This window comes from Eulemur rufifrons, chromosome 15 (assembly GCF_041146395.1).
Source record: "Eulemur rufifrons isolate Redbay chromosome 15, OSU_ERuf_1, whole genome shotgun sequence".
In the NCBI taxonomy this organism is placed as follows: Eukaryota; Metazoa; Chordata; class Mammalia; order Primates; family Lemuridae; genus Eulemur; species Eulemur rufifrons.
In genome coordinates, this window is record NC_090997.1 from 79,092,981 (window position 1) to 79,112,752 (window position 19,772).

The window sequence follows — 19,772 nt, forward strand, 5'->3', positions numbered from 1 at the left end:
ATTTAACTGGATACTCGATCTTTAATTTAGCCCACTAATCAAGATGAGATGGGGGAAGAAGGAGTTTGTATGTGTAAGGGAGAGAGAAGGAAGTGAATAACGCAGAAATGGTCACCTTCAACATAAATACACCAACACACTTTCCCTAACCCCAGTCCTTGATAAAAGATTCAGACTTTGGCCCCAGCTCTTATCAGCATGGGGCCCCTTAGAATTCTGGGGAACTTGACTTAAAGAGCAAGAAAATAGGAACTGGGGTGTGGGGAGATAGTGCAGATCCTTTGCTGTAGTCATCTCCATGGAAAGATCTATCTCAATCTAAAAGGAATTCTGCGCATACTTTGACATTTTGCTGAGTAAGCTGGTTTTTCCTTATGAAATTCACTTGCAATCATTTCTTCAAAGTGCTTAGACTATTACGATTTCAGGTGGGGATTTGAAAAGTAGCTCTCTTGAAGCATTAAAACTTACTGGCCAAGGGTTCACAGAAAAAAAATTTATAAGCGACATTTGTTATTTCAGTACTATCAATGAACAAAATGAAAGAAGGTACGTCTGAACAGGTGCCACCGCTCCAGGAAGCATAAGAGAGGGGGTATGAACTAGGTCACAATGGCAACAAACAACAGGTCTCTGGCTGAGACGCCAACCACATAATTGCAGGGGTCCTCTCCCGCCCACAGTCTGTTTTCAGGTTCCCAAGAGGCTGCTCAGGGACTGTGGATACTCTTCTCGGCAGCCACGAACTCTGGTAACTGCTCTGCTCATGCACCTGATGTCCCGGTCAGCCCGCAGTGGCTCCTCCAGTCCTTGGCTGTGCTGGCATGCCACCTCCATTGCCATAAGCATGTCAGGTGAAGTCTCCTCTTATGGCCACCTAAGCCTAACCCAAGGCTGCCTCAGCACTGACACACACCTCTCTAAAGTAACAGAAGCAACTGTCCCTTCCTTCCATAATTATTCTCCTCTCCAGGCTCCTGCCTATTTTTCCATTCTAGACCCTGAAGCCCAGAGAGCCTCTCTTCCTTTAGAATGAAACCTCTAGGACCACTGGCCCAAGACAAGGGCTGGACAGCCTGGGCATTTCTATGGATTTTGTTCTTACACTGTGAAATGTTTTACTCTTTAAAAAATGCATGCGTCCCTTCCTTCCTTCTCCCCAAAGAGGCAGGTTGTCCTGGAAGTTAAGCTTGCCTGAGTAGGCCCCTTTCTCAAAACTATTTCATTATTTCTGGGTTCCTAGGTGACACACGGTTTGTATTTCCCTTCACTCTCCCTGTCCTCCCTGCACTGGGTCTGTCAACTTGGCAGTTTTGGAAGCTCCCTCTATGCAAACCCTTTGTCTAAGTACAGAGAAATGATATCACGTCAAGGAGCTTAAAACAGCACAGAATTTCAGGGGACAAATACAAAAGCATACAGACATCACCCAAATAACTCTACCTGGAAAAGGCAACACACAGATGACATCCTAAGAAAGCAAGAACAGTCTGAGTGGACACAGAATTCTATTTTTGCTAAGATTTGCAATTTGTGGCAGCAGGACATTTATGGGAACATGTCATGCAGGGACACCTTGGCCTGGAAATTACCTATTTATAGGACAGGTCTAGGTTTAAGACCAAGAATAAGGCAATCCTCATACTTTCAACTTTCTGACAAATTTCACATTACTTTGCCTAAAAATGGAGAAGATCTTAAAAGAGCTGTAGTGAGTTGATCACTTGGTGAATATTTATAAATCAAGAAAATCTAAAATGCTATGAAAGAGATCCATGGTTAAAAGTCAGCCAGCCTTCACTCAGCACCTTCTTAAATATTTTCAGTAATTTAATCAAAAGAGCTTTTGAAACACCAAATAGGTCATTTTATTTTGAGACCTTTGGGTCTGTGGTAGGCCAAGACTTTAATGTCCTTGTCCTGAAGCATTTGAGTGACTTTACGAGGTGAAAAAGGGCTGTTCAGAGGCAACTGTGAGAATTCCAAGCTGCTTCACAGCCAGAGCACTGCACGTTTGGATTCTCCAAATTGGAAGTTCTCATGCAACAGAAAGGGTGCTGAAGCCATCTAGGTTGCTAGGGGAGACCTGGAGATAATGGAGACTCACAGCTGCCTTATCGGCCTATATCTAGGGCTAAGGAAAATCTGATTATTCAGTCTTTTTTAAAAACAAACAAACAAACAAACATTAATGGCCATGATGATGGTGATGGTGGCAATAGTGTTTTAAAGGATTATACCTTGTTACTGAATCACACTGGTATCACACTGGTTCCGGGACATTCTCAATGCATTTGAAGAGGGTTTCCATTTCACAACTGCTCACTGATGGAGAGAGAAGAGAGACCCCAGGCCAGGGCTTTCTCCTCAGCCCCATCTGCAGGAACCCTCACTTCCCCCTTGGCCCCACAGCCCCCACCATAGCCACGGCACATCAAACTGCTACTTTGGAAGATCAGATCACAGCCTGCCATACAAGATGTTCTCCCCGAGAACTGAGGCCCCACTGCCACTCAGACACACCTGCTATTTATGTATTTATTTATTTATTTATTTTTTGAGACAGAGTCTCGCTAGAGTGCCATGGCTAGAGTGCCGTGGCATCAGCCTAGCTCACAGCAACCTCAAACTCCTGGGCTTAAGCGATCCTTCTGCCTCAGCCTCCCGAGTAGCTGGGACTACAGGCAGGCGCCACCATGCCCGGCTCATTTTTTCTACATATATTTCTAGTTGGGCCGCTAATTTCTTTCTATTTTCAGTAGAGACGGGGTCTTGCTCTTGCTCAGGCTGGTATTGAACTCCTGATCTTGAGTGATCCACCCACCTCGGCCTCCCAGAGTGCTAGGATTACAGGTGTGAGGCACCACGCCCGACCTCACATCTGCTTTGAAGGGAGAAAAATGACAATTCCACTGACTCTACACCTCTCAGTAGAATGAAAATGGCCAAGGTTCAAATCAGAGTTGATCTACATGTAAGCTGTGAGATCTGGGACCAGGTGTTCCATGTACCTGTGTTTTCTTTAAGATGAAGATGATAATTCTCACCTTATGAGGATGAAACAAATTCTACTTTAAAGTACTTGGAATACAGAGAGTGTTTAATAATTATTTATTTTTCTTTTACTCTACGATACAATTTGCCCCAGTTACATGAACAGCTGACCATGAAATGCCAGGAGACCTCTCAAGGCTACACAAAATGATTTACTAAATGGCAGAATTTTGTAAAATTATTTACTACCTCAACACAGTAAATAGTACCTTGGCACCTGAAGGCAGTTAAGGTGATTTCCCAACGTGCCTATTTTACTACCAACGAATTGCCTAGAATCCAGGCTGGCATAACCTTCTCTAAAGACCAAAGCGAGGAGCTTTTATTATGAAAACAAACACAAACGACCACACCTTCAAACATTCCATTGTCTTTCCACTTTCTCTGTACACACTTCTAGAAATCAAATTCAGCTTACAAAAGTTGGAAGCAAAATTATTCCTCTGAATGGCACAGTGGTGAAGACCCTGACAACAAACTGCCCCGGTCCAAATCCCAGCCCTGCCACTTACTAGCAGGGTGACCTCAGGCAAGGCACTCTACCTCTCTGTACTTCCGTTTCTTCATCTGGGAAATGGGATCATACCCCCTGCCTGACTGGGCTGTTAGGAGGATGAAATGAGGTGAGATGGCCTCTCCAACTTAATGGGAGTGATCCTTACCTGAAAGTCAATGTTCTGCAAGAAAACACTGAGATTGTCCCATTCTTTCAAATGCAAAATCTACCCAAGACACTAAACCAATTTTTTTAAAACAGAACACACAACAAAACCCCAATACAGAATAAAGAAACTATCATGTTAAAATGCAAAATGCTGTTAACTGAAGACTAAACAATTAGTAAGTGTTCCTTCCAGGCAGTGCCATGGCATATAGCCTCTTAGCTGACACTGTGTATGTTTTTCAACATGTCTACATCACACTAAATATGCCACTTGAGATAATTGCCCCCACATTTGTATTTAAAATGTCATATTTGGTTTGAGAGCATGAATATAAACTTTCCCTAAAAAGACATAGGGTAAAAAAATGTTTCACTAAAATACATGTGTTCGATGAAGCTTTGGTATGAAAAAGCAAGAAATATTCTTACTATGAAAATAAGTTCATCAAGAGGAGTCTGCAGAGCATGCCCGTATCTATAATACGTATGGTGGCCAGCAGAAGAAAGGCAGTTTAAAAACTACTACTATTGTTATAAAAGAGCCCCAAATATTTTACTAATTCCAAAATATAGAATGTTTAACACTTTTCCATATAAAAAGAGATAGCAATATTTCAGGATTTCAAGTTATATTTCCTGGAACACTGGCAGGTGTTCTGCAAAAAATAAGAGCCCCTACCTAGGTCAAGTGAATTTGGAATATGCTGCTTGCTACAAAGTTTCTGCATCTATCTTTTATGGATTTAAAATACTCATTAGCACATTACACCTTACAAGAGGTCCTGCAGTCAACTTTGTTTACAGCAAAATATTGGACCACAAAACTCTTTTTTAATGGAACACCTATTAACAGTGTTTCACACACAATTTGGGAAACAGGGATCTAACACCAGTTTATGGAAGAAATTTTGCTTTAAGCAGATTAACAAAGTATTAGTCTCTCCTGAGATGTGTAAATAGCTATTAGAACAAACCTTTCATTTTATGAGCCCCTCGCCTGGACTTTGCCTTCAAGCTTCAGGCTTCAAACAAAGCTCAAAAAAGCATTGGTCTCTTTCCTTTGCCTACAAAATGGAGATGATACGATTTCCAATCTATAGCATAGGGGATGGGGAAATTGGTGAAAATTTATTTCTCTAAATGACATTAAAATCTTAGCAATTAAGTGATCTGACAAAGTATCTCCATCATTTCTACAGACAAATAAATTTATGTATTAAGTTCCCACAAAAAAAGTCCTAAGCTGAAGATACAAAATATTTTTAAAGAGATATAAACATCTTAAAGTACTATTTTAAAAAAACCCTCATTTACAGGAAATACACTTTTCCTCCTTATAGTTCAGAGGGCTGCCTAGTCATTTTTCTTTCTGTGAAGGAAGTGTGGCAAGAGGCGAATAGAGCTTAGTAATAGGTACAATAAAGCAAAAGTTTCTAAACAAGAAAGGAAGGAAGTCCTACAGTGATGCTATTTATGTATGTGGCGGCTCCGTGATAACAGTCACTGGATGACTGCTAAATGTAACTATTGTACTGGGAGTAGAAAAACCAAGTAACTCAAATACTGGCAATTAATTTTTATATAGCCTCTGGGATGTTTCCCATACATGATATGTGATCTCAAAAAATATTATGTACTCCAAAATACTACATCTGTGTCCAATAGTCCCTTAGAGTAAATATTATTGGATGTAAACAAACAAGGGCTTTTGGCAACTTAGCTGCCAATAAATGAAGGGAACAGCTTAATTTATCATACTAAAAGGATAATAGCTAGCTAATGTTTCACGAGAACTTACTATGTGGTAGACCTTGTCACGTTCTTTCAAAGGAGTACCTTATTTCTCAGGACTCCACTCTTCCCAAATGCAAATTGGCACTCACGTCCAAAATCAAATCTGAATTTAGATCCTTTGTTAGAAAACATTTTTGAGAATCAAGCATAATTTTTCGGCAGAAAGAAAAAAAAGGCTATATAATAAATTGTCTTGCAAACAATAAAATCCCAATCCTTCCAAATATCAAATATCAGTTCACAAATATAGTTGAGTCCTATTATATGCAGGGCATTGCATCCATCTAGTGCTTAGGATAAAGAAAAATTAATACCAGATCCCTGCTGAAGGCATTTCTGTTCTTTACGAACAGAAAAATTCTCCAATATAAAGTTACCAAACAAAGCAAGGCAGAGGGAAAAATGCACATAAAATATGCATTTATATACTGATGAAAAATATTAAAGTCAAGCTCCAAGAGAGGGATTTTTGTACAAGAGCAGTGGGCAATAAGACCATGAAAGGAAGGTAGGGCCAAATGTAAAGAGACTGGAATAACAGAGTAGCTTTTTGCCAAAGATGGCCACCATCAACCGCATCCTCTCCTTCTGTGTGCATGTCATTCCCCCATTGAGAGTGGTAGCCTACTCCTCCATGCTTTTTTTAAAAAAAATAATAAAAATTATAATTATTATTATTTTAGAGACAGGGTCTTGCTCTGTTGCCTAGACTGGTGTGCAGTGGTGCAATCATAGCTCACTCACTGCAGCCTCAAACCCCTAGGCTCAAGTGATCCTCCTGCCTCAGCCTCCTGAGTAGCTCGGGCTACAGGTACACGCCACCACACCCAGCTAATTTTTTTGTTTCTAATTCTTTGTAGAGATGGGGTCTCACTATGTTGCTCAGGCTGATCTCCAACTCCTGGCCTCAAGTGATCCTCCTGCCTCAGCCTACCAAAGTGCTGGGATTACAAGCATGAGCCACTGCACCCAGCCTCCTCTATGCTCTTGAATTTGAGTTGGCCTATGATTAGCTGGACAACAGAATGACGCCTAGTGACACTGAGTAACTTCAGAGGCTAGGTCCCAAGAAGCGTGGTAGGTTCCACTTAGACTTGTTGGAATGCTTACTCTGGTGTAAGCCAACAAGAGTGTAAGAAGTATGAGTACCCTGATACTGCCATACTATGAGGGAGCCCAAGTTAGCACGGGGAGAAAGGGATAACCTACTAGCCCAGGCACCAAATAAGTATGTATAAGAAAAAGCCTTTGATGACCTCACCTTGGCCCATTGTGTTTAATGGACTCCCAAAAAGATTGTGATCCTCCAGAGTCATAAGAGAAAGCTGTTATTTTTAGCTCCTAAGTTTTGGGGTGGTATGTTATATAGCAACAGATAACTGATAACCTTGTCCATTAGGAAAAGGGTCACAAACTGGTGATGCCTGGGTCAGATCCAAACTGCAGATGAATTTTTTTTTTTTTGCTTACTCAATATTTTTAAAATTCTAGCTAAAAATTCTAGCTGACATTTTCTACCAAATTCAAATTTTTGTGAGGCCTACACTTTCTAGTCAGCCACTTCATTCATTTATTATATTATCTGCCAGGCCTCTACTGATTCTTTAGTATATAAACATTGCTCTTCAAAAGCAGGGAACAAGGAATTAATACATTTATATAATTATCTGAATATATCCGGTATGATGACAATGTACAATTATGCTATAATAGAGAATAATTCAAAAATTCTATAATTCTATATTTCAGTCTGGAAATACTAAAGTATATATCCTCATTTTCAATAATAAATTTAAAAACTAACAATCAATGATACAGCTTTGACTATATTATTTGAACAGAGAGAAATGAACAGGCGCACACTTAGTAACTCTAGTAAAAACATTAATTATAGAATAAGTTGATCAAGTTACATGTCTCTAGACCACCTATAAATAGCCTAAGTCACTTTCAACTTCCAGTTGCCAAGTTACTTTTTCTTACTCAAACTTAATCTCAATTACTCAACAACAAATTCTTTTAAAGTTTTATACCTCAAAAGAGAGAACCACGCCAAGGCTTCCTAAATATGATCTGAAGAAGTTGTTTTAAAATCCATTTGAATTTTATTGCAAGCTCCTTCAGAGCAGGAATTCTTATATTTATTTTTTCTAGGCTTATCATTTGTACCCAGCAAGGACCTTCACAGTAGTTTAGTTGAAATATCCATTAAAATTTTTTCAAAAAATTTTAAAATTTAAGATATTCCATATTTACATATCCTTAAAGCCTTTCTGAGTTACTCAGATCTCTAAGTATGATTTTAATTTTATGCTTTTCATCAACAATATACAATTCCTATTATTTTCCTCAAATAGAGATGGCATCTGATAGTCACTAGCATTCAGAGATAAAGCAGATCTCTACAGCCAAACCACCAAAATTTCAAAATTATTATTAATGTGAATCCCAAGAGTTTTCTACAGAGTTCTAGTTTTATAGCAGCATGGTGTTAAAGCATTTCTCATTTTACTAAATTAATTACATTATACAATTCTAATTTGATTCAACTAGGGTCACAAGAACGTATGTCAATTTTCATCTTCCTAAATCTTCCAAAATAAATGACAAATCTAGACAAGTATATATATAACCCATATATATAACCCCTAATGGGAGACAGACACATATTTAGAAGATGTGGAAAGACATCTTTATTGGGGTTTGCAAAGCTCCCATGTAATACAGTAAGATAAAATTAGAGGCAGCAAAAATCCAGCACATTAACTTCTCAATTCACAAAGGTCCTGAGAGGCAACAGAGAAACACTGAAGAGTAACCCCCAACTTAGTTGAAGATTTTATCTGGGTTTGAAAAGTTTATTTCTAAACCTGTGGTTGAGAACTCAGTGTCCCATAGCAACAATGCTACAAACAAATAGCACTTTCAGTTTTCTGGCTAGAAAAAAAGAAATCTATTAATCCATAAGGTAGAATTGGACAATTTACAGCTCTATGGAATTTAAGTATCATTTATGTTATTTTTGTCCCTATGGAAAATGCCTTCTGCATATCTAATTGGCATAAATCTCTACTCTCCCTCCAGTTCAACCTTCCTATAGTTACTTACCTCCACCTCCACCAAAAAAGTCTCCAGTCTCTTAGAGGTGGAAGCAAAGCAGCCTGCCCTTGTGAGCTATTTGTAAGCAGGAACTACTAAATTGTTAGAAATTTGAAATGGAGGAGCAGGGAAGGATGTGAGAAGAACTGTCTAGGAGGACAAAGTTTCTAGCACAGTAGGCATGTAAGTGAATTTATTAGGTAGACAGAGAGGGAGAGAAAAACTAACAGCACAGTTTTCAAGTTTTTGCATTAAGTGGGAAGGAGGATGGGGCCCAAGGCTTAAGAGGAAGTGAGGGAGACATGCCCCCTAGATCTGTGCTGTGGGTATCATACCCTCAGCTTAGCTCTGCTCCATGAAACAGCACTTCTGGGTTATGAGATCAACAGATGTTCATAAAGCACATAAACATATTTTAAAGACAAAAAAAAGTATAAAAATTAGTTTTTTCTCAAATACTTGTGCTATAATGATACATTCATACTTTTACCTGCAAGTATATAGATAACCTAAAGTCAATTTGCTCTTTGAGGAACATGTGCAAATAACTTTTCCTGCTTTACACTACATGATTTTCCATCTTATTAAGAGTAACGAATGCTTTACAAATTACTATCCCCTCAAAATGAAGCATTGAAACTATTCAAAACAGTCGCCTGGGCCTAACAAGAATTCAACAGCTCTAAGCTTTTTTAAGATTCTTTTTTGATATTCACAGCAGTTATTAAAAAATAGTAATATGCCATATTTTATTTAACTTATCTCATTGTTTTTAAAATAAACAAGTTATATTGCCTGGGTATCAAAGCAAACATTTATTATATTTTCTAAACTGCTTACAAATTGATGTCAACAGTGCTTGCCAACACTATTTCCAAATTAATTCACCAGTGGGTAACCATGTCTAAGTGCTCGTCATCATCATAGAAAGCGTGTGGCACTTTCTGTCAAGCGCTCTTGTCAGTATGTTACATATGTTAACTCCTTCAATTCTCACAATAACTCTTGAGTTAGGTATTACTATCGTCAGTTTGCAGAAGAAAAAGGAAAAACTGAGGCCCTGAGACACTAAATAACTTGTCTAAGGTCACACAGCTCTTACATAACAGAACCAGGACTTCGCCTCGGGCAGTCTGGCTCCAAAATCTGTGAATGCAGTCACTACACCTCCTCCCTCTCACATTCACTCATTCACTCATTCAAAGTTTTATTAACTGCCTAGAGTGGACCAAGCATTTTGCTGAAGCGTGGGTATAAAGAGACACACCCTAAAGAAGCCCCCAAAACAAGTAAGGTTTCCACCCTCAATAAACTTACAATTGAATACGTAGCAAAAAAGTAAAATGCAAATTACATTTAAAGGTTCAGTATGACAACTCTGGTTAAATGAAACGTCTGGGGAAAATTTAAGATACTGTACTGAAAAGGATTTAGTAATAATGCTCCTCATCTGTCTAACTTCTCAACACTCTCCAAAGCTACACGTTTGATCTTTATAATTAACTCTGCGAGGCAGGCAGAGCATTATTGCACTGATTTCATAAATGAGCACACAGGTAAATGTATTATGTCCTCAGCATCTTAACAAAGATGCCACTTCCTTTCCCCAGGAAGTCTGCCCTACCCACAGACCCTGCTTGTCTAAAAAAGACCCAGAATGGCCAAATCATAAGCTGCCTCAGGATCTACTACGGCCTGTTCAAAAAGATTAACTGGGCAAAGCTGATCCCTTCTAAAAATGTAAAATGAGAAAATAAAGACATGGGTCACTGAGCTGCTATCAGATGTAAGAGGACAGAAGGCAACAAGGTCAGGGCATCCGTTACCAGCCAACACGCTCAAGCTGAAATGATGAGATTATAAAGCCAGTGGGTAGAAAAGAGTAAGAGTCTCAAAGACAAAGCAGAAATGCCACGAGTGTCACCACATGACCAGTCACTGAGGGCAGAAGAGAAGAGATGCCTTTATTCCCTATGACCCAGATTCCTGTGATAAACCTCATTTCCCCTAAAGAAACTTACGAGCTCTTTGCAGCCAAAAAGCAACTACCAAATGCATGTGTAAAGGAGAGGAGAGTTCATACTCTCTTGCAACACAGAAATTCAGATACTTAGTGAACTTGGGTATGGAAAAAAACTCCAGATGTGGTAACTGGCCGTGTAGGTCTCCATGGTTTCTGTTTATTTCTTGCAAAAAAAGAGGATAAACTTGGCCAACTCAGAGCACAAACATGGAAGTCAAAAGAATGTGCCTTCAGAATGATCCAGATATCATCCCTTGCTCCTCCTGCCCTAATCCACGCCTGACCCCATGACACATCCCCACTCTCCTCAAATAATGAGACTTCTTGTTCTCTATCTCCTTTTATCAAAAGAAAAAGAAAAACCCATTAAATATCACACTGAAATAAAACTTTTACAACAAACCATCCCCTCTCAAAGTATTCATATGAAATGAAAAATTTGGATTAGGACAGAAAGCACTTAAGGAGAGTTCAGGAGAGAGTTGTCATCACACCTGGTCTAGCAACAAACACCAAACCAATGGGGTGATCACACTGTTAACAATCTCCACTAAGACCAACTGCCTGGACCTCCAGTTCCTGTCACAGTGATATCACAAGGACGACAAGGAGAAAGTCTTCTCAGGACTCTTGGACACAGCCAAATCAAGAAGAGGCTGGAGAGAGAAGACAGCCAAAGGGAGTGAGACCTCACGGATTTGTGAGCAAGGAACACAGGGAACTTCTACTTTGGCTAGGAGCAGCCTTGGCAACTAGGATACTAGGTTCTTTTTCTAATGCATGTGTGAGACTGATGTTTACAGCTTAGCAGGGAATTAAAAAATAAAAGAAAAATAAAGATAATTTGTTCTGGTGGTTGGTCCAATTATTAAAAATGATCTAAGCCTAACTGTCACACAGTCCAATAGCAATCATGCATATCATTAAATGCATCATTAAATGTTGAGATCATTTTGCTTCAATACTCATAGAAGTATGATAAATACAAATAGAACTTAAAATGTTTTCAAAAATAAAATATAAATGACAGCAAGCCTCACTCAGAAGAGACAAGGGTATAGAGTGCTGTTGTACAAGAAGAGAAGTGACAAAAGTGTCATGGAAAACAAGGCAAATTTTCAGCAGGTTTTTTAAGGGAGGAGGATGGTGGCTCTTGTGATTTCTTAATCCTTATATCTGAAAGGCATAAACCTAATAATAAGTTTCATAAAGACAACTTTAAACAGGCCCACAAAAATCACAGGTCTCCTCAATGAGGGCAATCAAAAGGCAAATCTGACAGATCTCTAGATGAAGGTAAGAACTGCCCAGTTGGACACTGGGTGTGTCTTTTAACAATTTAAGAGAAAATCATGGATAGGGCTTCTAAAGCCCGGTAAAGAAAATAGGTCTTTAAAAAGTACCCTTATGCCATGAAATTGAGGACAAGGTTGATCTAGAAAACAATTATCCCTATAGACAGGTTAAAATGCATTTGGTCACCAAATCCTATAAAATTAGAATGAGGAAAACTACCTTTAAAAGCTCAGGTAAAGAAAAATAAAAGGAAATGTTACTTCGTATAGTACACTAACTGCATTATAAAAACTCATTACTATCCCTTTTTTCACCAAAAACTAACTTAATTTCAGAGAATACACAAATTCAGAAGGAAGGAATGTTATTAATGGTATAGTACATAGTTTTTTACAATGCTGTGCAGATACATGTAAAAAATACTGAACTAATCAAAAAAGACAATCACATCCTTCTTAATGCTTCTCTCAAAAAGATGTTTCTAAGTTGTATCCCGAAACTGAGCTTCAGGTCTGGCCCGACCCCTCCCCCTTACACACCTCTGGAAGTCTTCCCTATTTAAATTCATGGCAACTCTATCCTTACAAGTTTCTTAGGCCAAAAATCTTGCAACCATTTTTAATTATTTTCATTTGCTTATACACTACAACTATCAGGAAATCCTACAGCCTGTACCTTCAAAAGACTTCACTGCCCACCCTGTTCACTACCAAAATGATGGAAATCCTGGTCCAAGCCACCACCGCCTTAGGTTCTTGAGTAGTGTCACTGCTTCTACAGTCTATAATCAACAGGGCTGCCAGAGGGACCTTTTAAACTGCAATTTGCTCTCTTCCTCCAGTGCTCAAAACCCTCCCCCCCGCCCCACCTTCCATGGCATCCCATCTTATTTCAAGCAAAAACCAAAGTCCTCAAATGCTGTGCAAGGCTATCAGCTTCCACCTTGTTTTCTTCTCCCTCCCTCCCCCCCACCTTACCTCCATCCCCCAGCCAGGTAGGGCTCTGTGCTCTCCGGTACTTGCTCTTGGACTTAATCTAGGATCGTTGGCTTCTACACTCCCTACCTTCTCTCTGCCATGAAAGCTCTTCCCCTAACTCTTGCCCCCAGATTTCTGTGGGGCTTATCCCCCTCACCTGCTCACACCTTTATTTTCTACTCCAGGCTCCCTCCCACCACACACAGGTGTTTGGTTCCCCATTAGCCCCAGCACCTAGATGATGCCTGCCATGCAGTAAGAGCTCAGTGATTGGAGGATTATGCTCATAGAACCAAGGAACAGGTCAAACTTGAACAAGTCAAGAACTGATATAAGCACATGAAGATGACAGCCCTCCCCCACTTGGCTTGCTGGTAGTGGTGGCTCTCAAAGCAGAGGAGAGAAGCATAGAGGCAGTCCTGCTGCCAAATGAGGATCTACCCACATCCCATCTTGCCATAAACTCAATGTCTGCAGCTCTCAATGCCCATCCATGCCCAAAGACAGGCCAATATAGGCCACTGTTACTAGTTCAAATCATTAATGATGTTATGGATCAAAATGACATTTCCAAGGTCTTTCAAACTTCAAAGGCCTAAACTTTTACATTATGGTTCATTTTCCAATATGTCATCCTTAAGTCACACACATGGATCATGCCCATGTTTCTTAACACATGACAAAAATGATATTTATGAAAATGTTTCTGAAATGAGGAAAAATATTCTATATGCTGCAAAGTTCAATATTTTTTTTCCTTTTATTTACCTAGTGGTAAGTAGTAGCTAGCTATGAACCAGGCACTGGTCTATGAGCTGCACGTGGATCATTCCACTTAATTGTCCCAGGGAGGTGAGTACTATGAAGTTCAATTTACAGGTAGAGAGCTACATAACTCCTCCACGAGCACACTCCCAATGGGAGTTGGGATGTGACCCCAGGCAGGTTGGTGGTAGAGCCCAGTGTCACCACACTGTAGTGCCTCTTGGTCCTTCCTTCCCAGTACCAAGGACAAATGAGTCAACAAGACCTTAAATGATGAATGCCATACATTTATTCATGGAAGACATAAAAGTACCTCATTCTTTGACCTATAGAGGTAGAGTCAAGTGGTCCAATAAGAAAAAATATCATTTAACATTAATATTAAAATATTAGTCAAAAGATGATACAAAAAAATCAGAATCATTTTTCTTAAAATGATGGGAAAATCAAGAGAACAGTAAGAATACACAAAATGTAGTATTCTTTGAAAAATTGCTTTTCAAAAGTAAATATTACGTGCCTGCTTGAAAAACAAGTCTTATAAATATAGCTACTCATAAAAAGTAGTTTCCTTTGGAAACATTTAACTGTGTACAAGTCAGCCTGAAAAACTAATGTTAACATATTTCTTCAAATCCTGATGTTTTGAGGAGGAAACATTACAAAAGAAATGAAAACAGGATGCTATAAATATTTGAGAGGCTCTACCCAGGAGTGGGAGGAATTCCTTTATCTGGCATCCAATGACTGTGTTCTGATAAAGAGGGATAATGGAATGGAGGGAATTTTAGACTAACAGATCACTTAGAAAAATATTAATTCTCTAATATCCCAGGTTTTCAAAACACCAAAATAATAAAAAAAGGACTTGGTAAAGTTAGGCTAAAAATCAAATACTTTCTATAAATATTCTAAATCACACACATAGCCCTTTATACTTTTGAAATGGCATTATTTATATATACAAGAGTTCATCTTACTGAACTGTTTGATTAAACAGTTCATCAAAGTACATATTTTTTAAAGAGACAAAATCTTGTGATAAACTTACACTTCTGTGCTCCCTTCTACAACTTTTAAATAGGCAGAAAGGAATGCAGCCAATTGGGCCTCTATTTAAGAGTTTTAAGTTTTTGGATAACTTTTTAAAATAGGCATCAACCATCAACCTTATACCTTGGAGCAGCTTCTCAATGCTTAAAACACCAGTTGACCAACCCAGCCAAAGCCAAAGTCATATGCATCCCCACCCCACCATTCCTTAGGTGGTCACTACTGACCCCATCCCACCCTCAAATCACCCTTCTTTCCATCTGTTCCCACCCACATGCCAATTCTAGTATCTCAATCCTTCCAGGCTAAACAGGGTAACTCCCAAAGTAACAGTAAGCTTATCTGATTAATTATCCCATGCTTAAGGGTAAAAGCCAATAAGCACTATCCCTAATCTCTCCTTCTGTCTTTTCTCCCAACCCTCCCATCTTCTCCAGCCAATTTCAATAACAATCCCTAGGACTAATTCAGTGGTAGGAATTTGGACCCAGTCTGGGAAGGCGATATGGCAGCCAGTGGGGGAGACATTTGGGAGCTGACTGGGAGCTGTGGCCCCACAGACAGCACTCACTGTGTGGGCAGTTGCCAACCCTGCCACCTTACTACCTCTTGGTTCTGCTTCTGCATAGACTGAGAATGACCTGTTCCTCTCTTGTTCTCTCAGCCCACTCAAGGACAGACCGCCCACAACAAGCTGCCAAACTGCAAACGCAGGAGGAGTCTCCAGAATTGGATATGCAGCCACAGGCAAAGGATTAGAACCTTGCAACCACTTAACTAACCCCTGGGGTTTGAGTCCCCAAGGTAAAACTGAGAGGTTTGGAATCCAGGCCCCTAAGGTTCTACCCACTCTCACAATCCAGATCCAAGATTCAGCTCAGATCCCCGGGCCACACAAGCCTAAAAGTCACTGGAGAATTCGCTGAGCTTGTACAATTCTGAAAATTTTGTCTGTCCTGTGGAATCCAAGTTATGGCCAGTATGGGGTTGGTGTAGTAGGCTCCTTACTACTGAAAGATTACTAATACATCACTGTTCACCAGAAAAAGGGATGAGAACGCTTCATGATCTCTCACAGAAAGTACTTACAATCACAGAAAATAAAATGCTAAGACATCTAAAGCACAAGCAGAAAATTCCCTTTTATCTCTGGAAATGAATTCATTCAATGAAATACAGCCTGCAGATGCTATGTAAGAAAAAAGTTCTGGTCAGTTTGGGAGCCCAACACAGAGTATTACAACCATTCCTTTGATTTTTCTCCCTCCCTCATATTTGGGGATTTTAAAACAAATGAAAGAAAGCATTCTTTCAGCTTAAGGCATAGGCATAAGTCACATAAGAACAAAGAAGGTTTTATTGCCACATTAAGCATCAAGGAGGAAATGTGCTTACTGATAACTAATTTAGTGTTCTGGGCTATTAGGTTAGCATTTGCTTTTTGCAATCTTCTAGGCCAATGTGTACAATTTATATCTAGACTGGAGGTAAAAAAAAAAAAATGTTCAGCTAGTTAGAAGGTCATTAAGAAGAAAAAAAAAAAGCCCTTGGAAAACAGAACAAAGTACACAGATAGGGAGAAAGGTACTCTTTGCGCCTGAGTGGTCTATAGAACATTTGCCCTCCCTGCCTATAAAGTGATTTAACATTAACCACATTTCATCTGGCAGCAGAGTACTATCTCCTGACAAAAACTCCTTTTTGAATGCCTGAAAAAAAAAAAATCCACATACACAAAAGAATGTGAAACATATTGCCACAGGCCAGTGTCTTGGGCTCTTTGCCTAAGAGATTTGCTTTCAGTGAGAAGAGGAAAAAAAAAAACACACACGCTCTAACAACAACAGCTTGTGCAGTGAACAGCTCCCTGCTTTTTGGCAGACTCTCCCAATTCACAGTTCCAGTGGCAGTGCCTTGAGCCCATTCAAGAATTCCACCTCATGAGGTAGGTTTCAAATATAGTTCTTTGATCGTTCAGCATTTAGCAAGTGCACCTGCTAGGCAACTAGTCCAACAGCCATACAGCAGAATCCCCAGCTCCTTCTCATCCCTCTTCACCATTCTTAATACGGGCTGTTTCACACTTGGACTGGATGAGATGAGAAGTACATTAAAAAACTACGCCAAACATTTCTGCTGCTGCATGAGGTTAGGTTAGGTTCTGTTCGACGTGCAGATGTAATGCCCTTCTCCCCGCTGCCAACTTCCCTGTCACTTTTTTCCTGGAGCAGGTAAGAGGGTTTTGTTTTTGTTTTCTGGCTTCCAACTGCCAGGGCTTACCTCGAGGTGGCTTCCTCCCCTGCCTTTGCATGGCTCCCCCCCACGGCCTGGTCCTTGCCGCTGGGGTGGTAGGCAGTGAGCACAACTCCCTGGGAACTGGAGAGCCAGCTCATGGTGAGAGAAGGGGCATAATTTCTGCGATCCTGACACAGAAACGGGGAAATAAGTTCCTGCCTCGCCCGGCAACTCGGCTCATTAGCATCGGCCAGCTCCGCCCCCCGAGGCCGGCGATTCACACAGGAGGGGCGGGGCCTCTCATTGAAGGGCTTCCTGGCCGTCCAATCAAAAGCTGGGACTCAAAGAGTATTGTTTAGACTCGGGGCAATTCCAGCCTGAGCGGCCCTAGTGCACGAGGGGAATGCTGGTGGCCCCCATGCCCGAGTTATTCTGATCTGGTTAAACTGCTAGGATGTGCGCTCAACTCATCAATGTAACTACAAGCCGTCTTGGTTAGGAAACAATGAGTTGTTGCGGAGCCTTTTTTGTCCCCTTCCCAATTCCTGTTTCCATCTGATAATTTCTGCTACTTCATGTAACATGAGTAAGGGCATTTCTTAACCACTTCGCGTTCAGCGTTCAAATTAACCGCAGCAAAAACCAATAAATCTGCAGCAAAACTGTGCAATACAGCAGACAAAAAGGTCTGTACCTCTTGTGTCAGGTTAAAAACGCCCTTATAAAAATTATTGTGTGCCCTGGAATGTCCTTTGCTTTCACATAAAAGCCAATGCCAAATATACCTTTTGTTTTATCAAAACCCTCTTCACTGCCAAAAACACACATATCTGCCAGTGCTCTATTAAGTTTTATTGATGGGAATAAAAGAAGTACCTACCATTTGTTGAACACTTGCTATATGGCAGGCTCTGTGACAGGTGTTTTGCATGTATTACCTCATTCAACTCTCTCTCTCTCTCTCTCTCTCTCTCTCTCGCACACACACACACACACACCCACACAACCTCCCCCCACGCACACCTCTTGCAAGATAGGTATCATTATCATCTACATTTTACATAGCACATGGAAAGTAAAGGTGATAGACAGGTTAAGGAATGTAAGATAACACAGTTGCTAAATGCCAGAACTGGATTTGAACAGAATTCCAGACTAGATTCCATTCTTTTTCACCAGCAAGCTGTTCCTTCTTTTGTAGATTAAGAAACAAGCTCAAAAGTTACCAACAAACACAAGAGACAATTGTGTTCTTTCTCCTCTAATAAATTCTACTCTCTTTTATATGCCTGGTAGTATGAATTGAAGTTTTTTGTTGATCTTTATAATTTATTGGTCTACCTATCTAAAATTCCTCACTGAAGTTTTTTGTTGATCTTTATGATTTATAGGTACACCTATCTAAAATTCCTCATAAGCAAGCTTTCATCATTCCATAAACACAGTGTTTATACTTCCTCATTATTTATAGTCGTGAAAAATAAGTAATTTATTCATAAATTAAAAATTTATTCATAAATTTTTCATAATATTCTTTCATAAAAATGAATGAATCTCTAAAAATATTTTTTTAACAATCCTTCTCTTTCATATCTACAATAAACTCTCATTTACAAATGTCTCCCTTAAAAAGAGCTTATTATATCTTCTTCCCTCCCCCTCTACAATTAGTTACTCAAGCTTTCCATTTCCACCTCCATAGGTCTCCACCTGCTGTCTCCTTCCTATCCCATGACCTCAGCCACCTCTGGGCCCTATAATGAGGTCTAAACTCCAATCACACAACATCTCTTTTAGCTTATCTTCTTGTTGCCTTCTCTAAATTATTTTGCACATTATTATCACTCCCCAGCACAGCCATACTGATGTTTCTCCTTGCTTCAAAACCTTCCCTGGCTCTCCACTGCTAACAGAGCCAGTTCTAAACTTTTGAGTAGCACACTGGACATTCCGGCTACCTTACCCATACAAATCTTTCCATCTCATCTGCCAGACACCACTCCCTCGGGTCCCACTGTCATTCTTTTTTCTTCCTTCCACATCTAACTTAATTTTTCCACCTACTGGGCCTTCAGTGAATGATGGAGGAAGAATTGAATGAATTTAAGTTGTCCTTTAAAACTCCAGTATATTTTTATATTAAAATTGGTAATATCAGACAAGTGGTTACTTTGCACAAACCAGTGCTAACCTATGATGAAATTTCACCAGTTCAGGCAAAAGGAAAACTGTAAGAAGAGAGAAGCAAAAGGTGAGTAAGTTAGAGTATGTGAGTTTTGTTTTTTTAATGTCCTTACATGGAAAAATGGTTAATACCCCCACATTCACTCCTCTTTGTTGTTGGTTTTTTGAGACAGGGTCTTACTATGTTGCCCAGGCTATCCTTAAACTTCTGGGCTCAAAAGATCCTCCCATGTAGCTGAGACTACAGGCACCTGGCTACACCACTCTTTTTTTATGTAGATGCCCTGAAACGCAAAAATATGGGAATCGCTACCTTATGCAATTATGGGTGGTAGTCACTACACTCTATCTGTTGGAAATTCTTTTCTTCTCTGTTTTCCTCTCCACCCCAACCTTCCCTTTTTCCTACTTCCCTGGACCTCCTTTTGATCTTCTTCCTTTATTTCTTTTCTATATTTTTCCTCGTTCCCTTGCTATATCTTTGGGCTGTCTTTTTCGTGCACATATACTAGCAGCCATAGACACTGCCAACTCTCATGAGACAATTTGTGATAAAGAGAGATTTTGTCCAGTTGTAACCAAAACAGTGATTATATTTTTGGCTAATTATAGTCTCTTCATTTGTTTA

General features: G+C 39.8%; 1 protein-coding gene across 1 annotated transcript in view; it reads right to left on the reverse strand.

The window, feature by feature from the left end:
* Positions 1-17,158, reverse strand: part of ARHGAP18 (Rho GTPase activating protein 18) — a 121,119-nt gene extending 103,961 nt beyond the window's left edge. The window contains exon 1 of the mRNA XM_069488196.1: positions 17,006-17,158. Coding sequence (XP_069344297.1) covers positions 17,006-17,118 — 113 coding nt within the window. The 5' untranslated portion in view covers positions 17,119-17,158. The remainder of the gene's footprint in view (positions 1-17,005) is intronic.
* Positions 17,159-19,772: the final 2,614 nt, after the last annotated feature.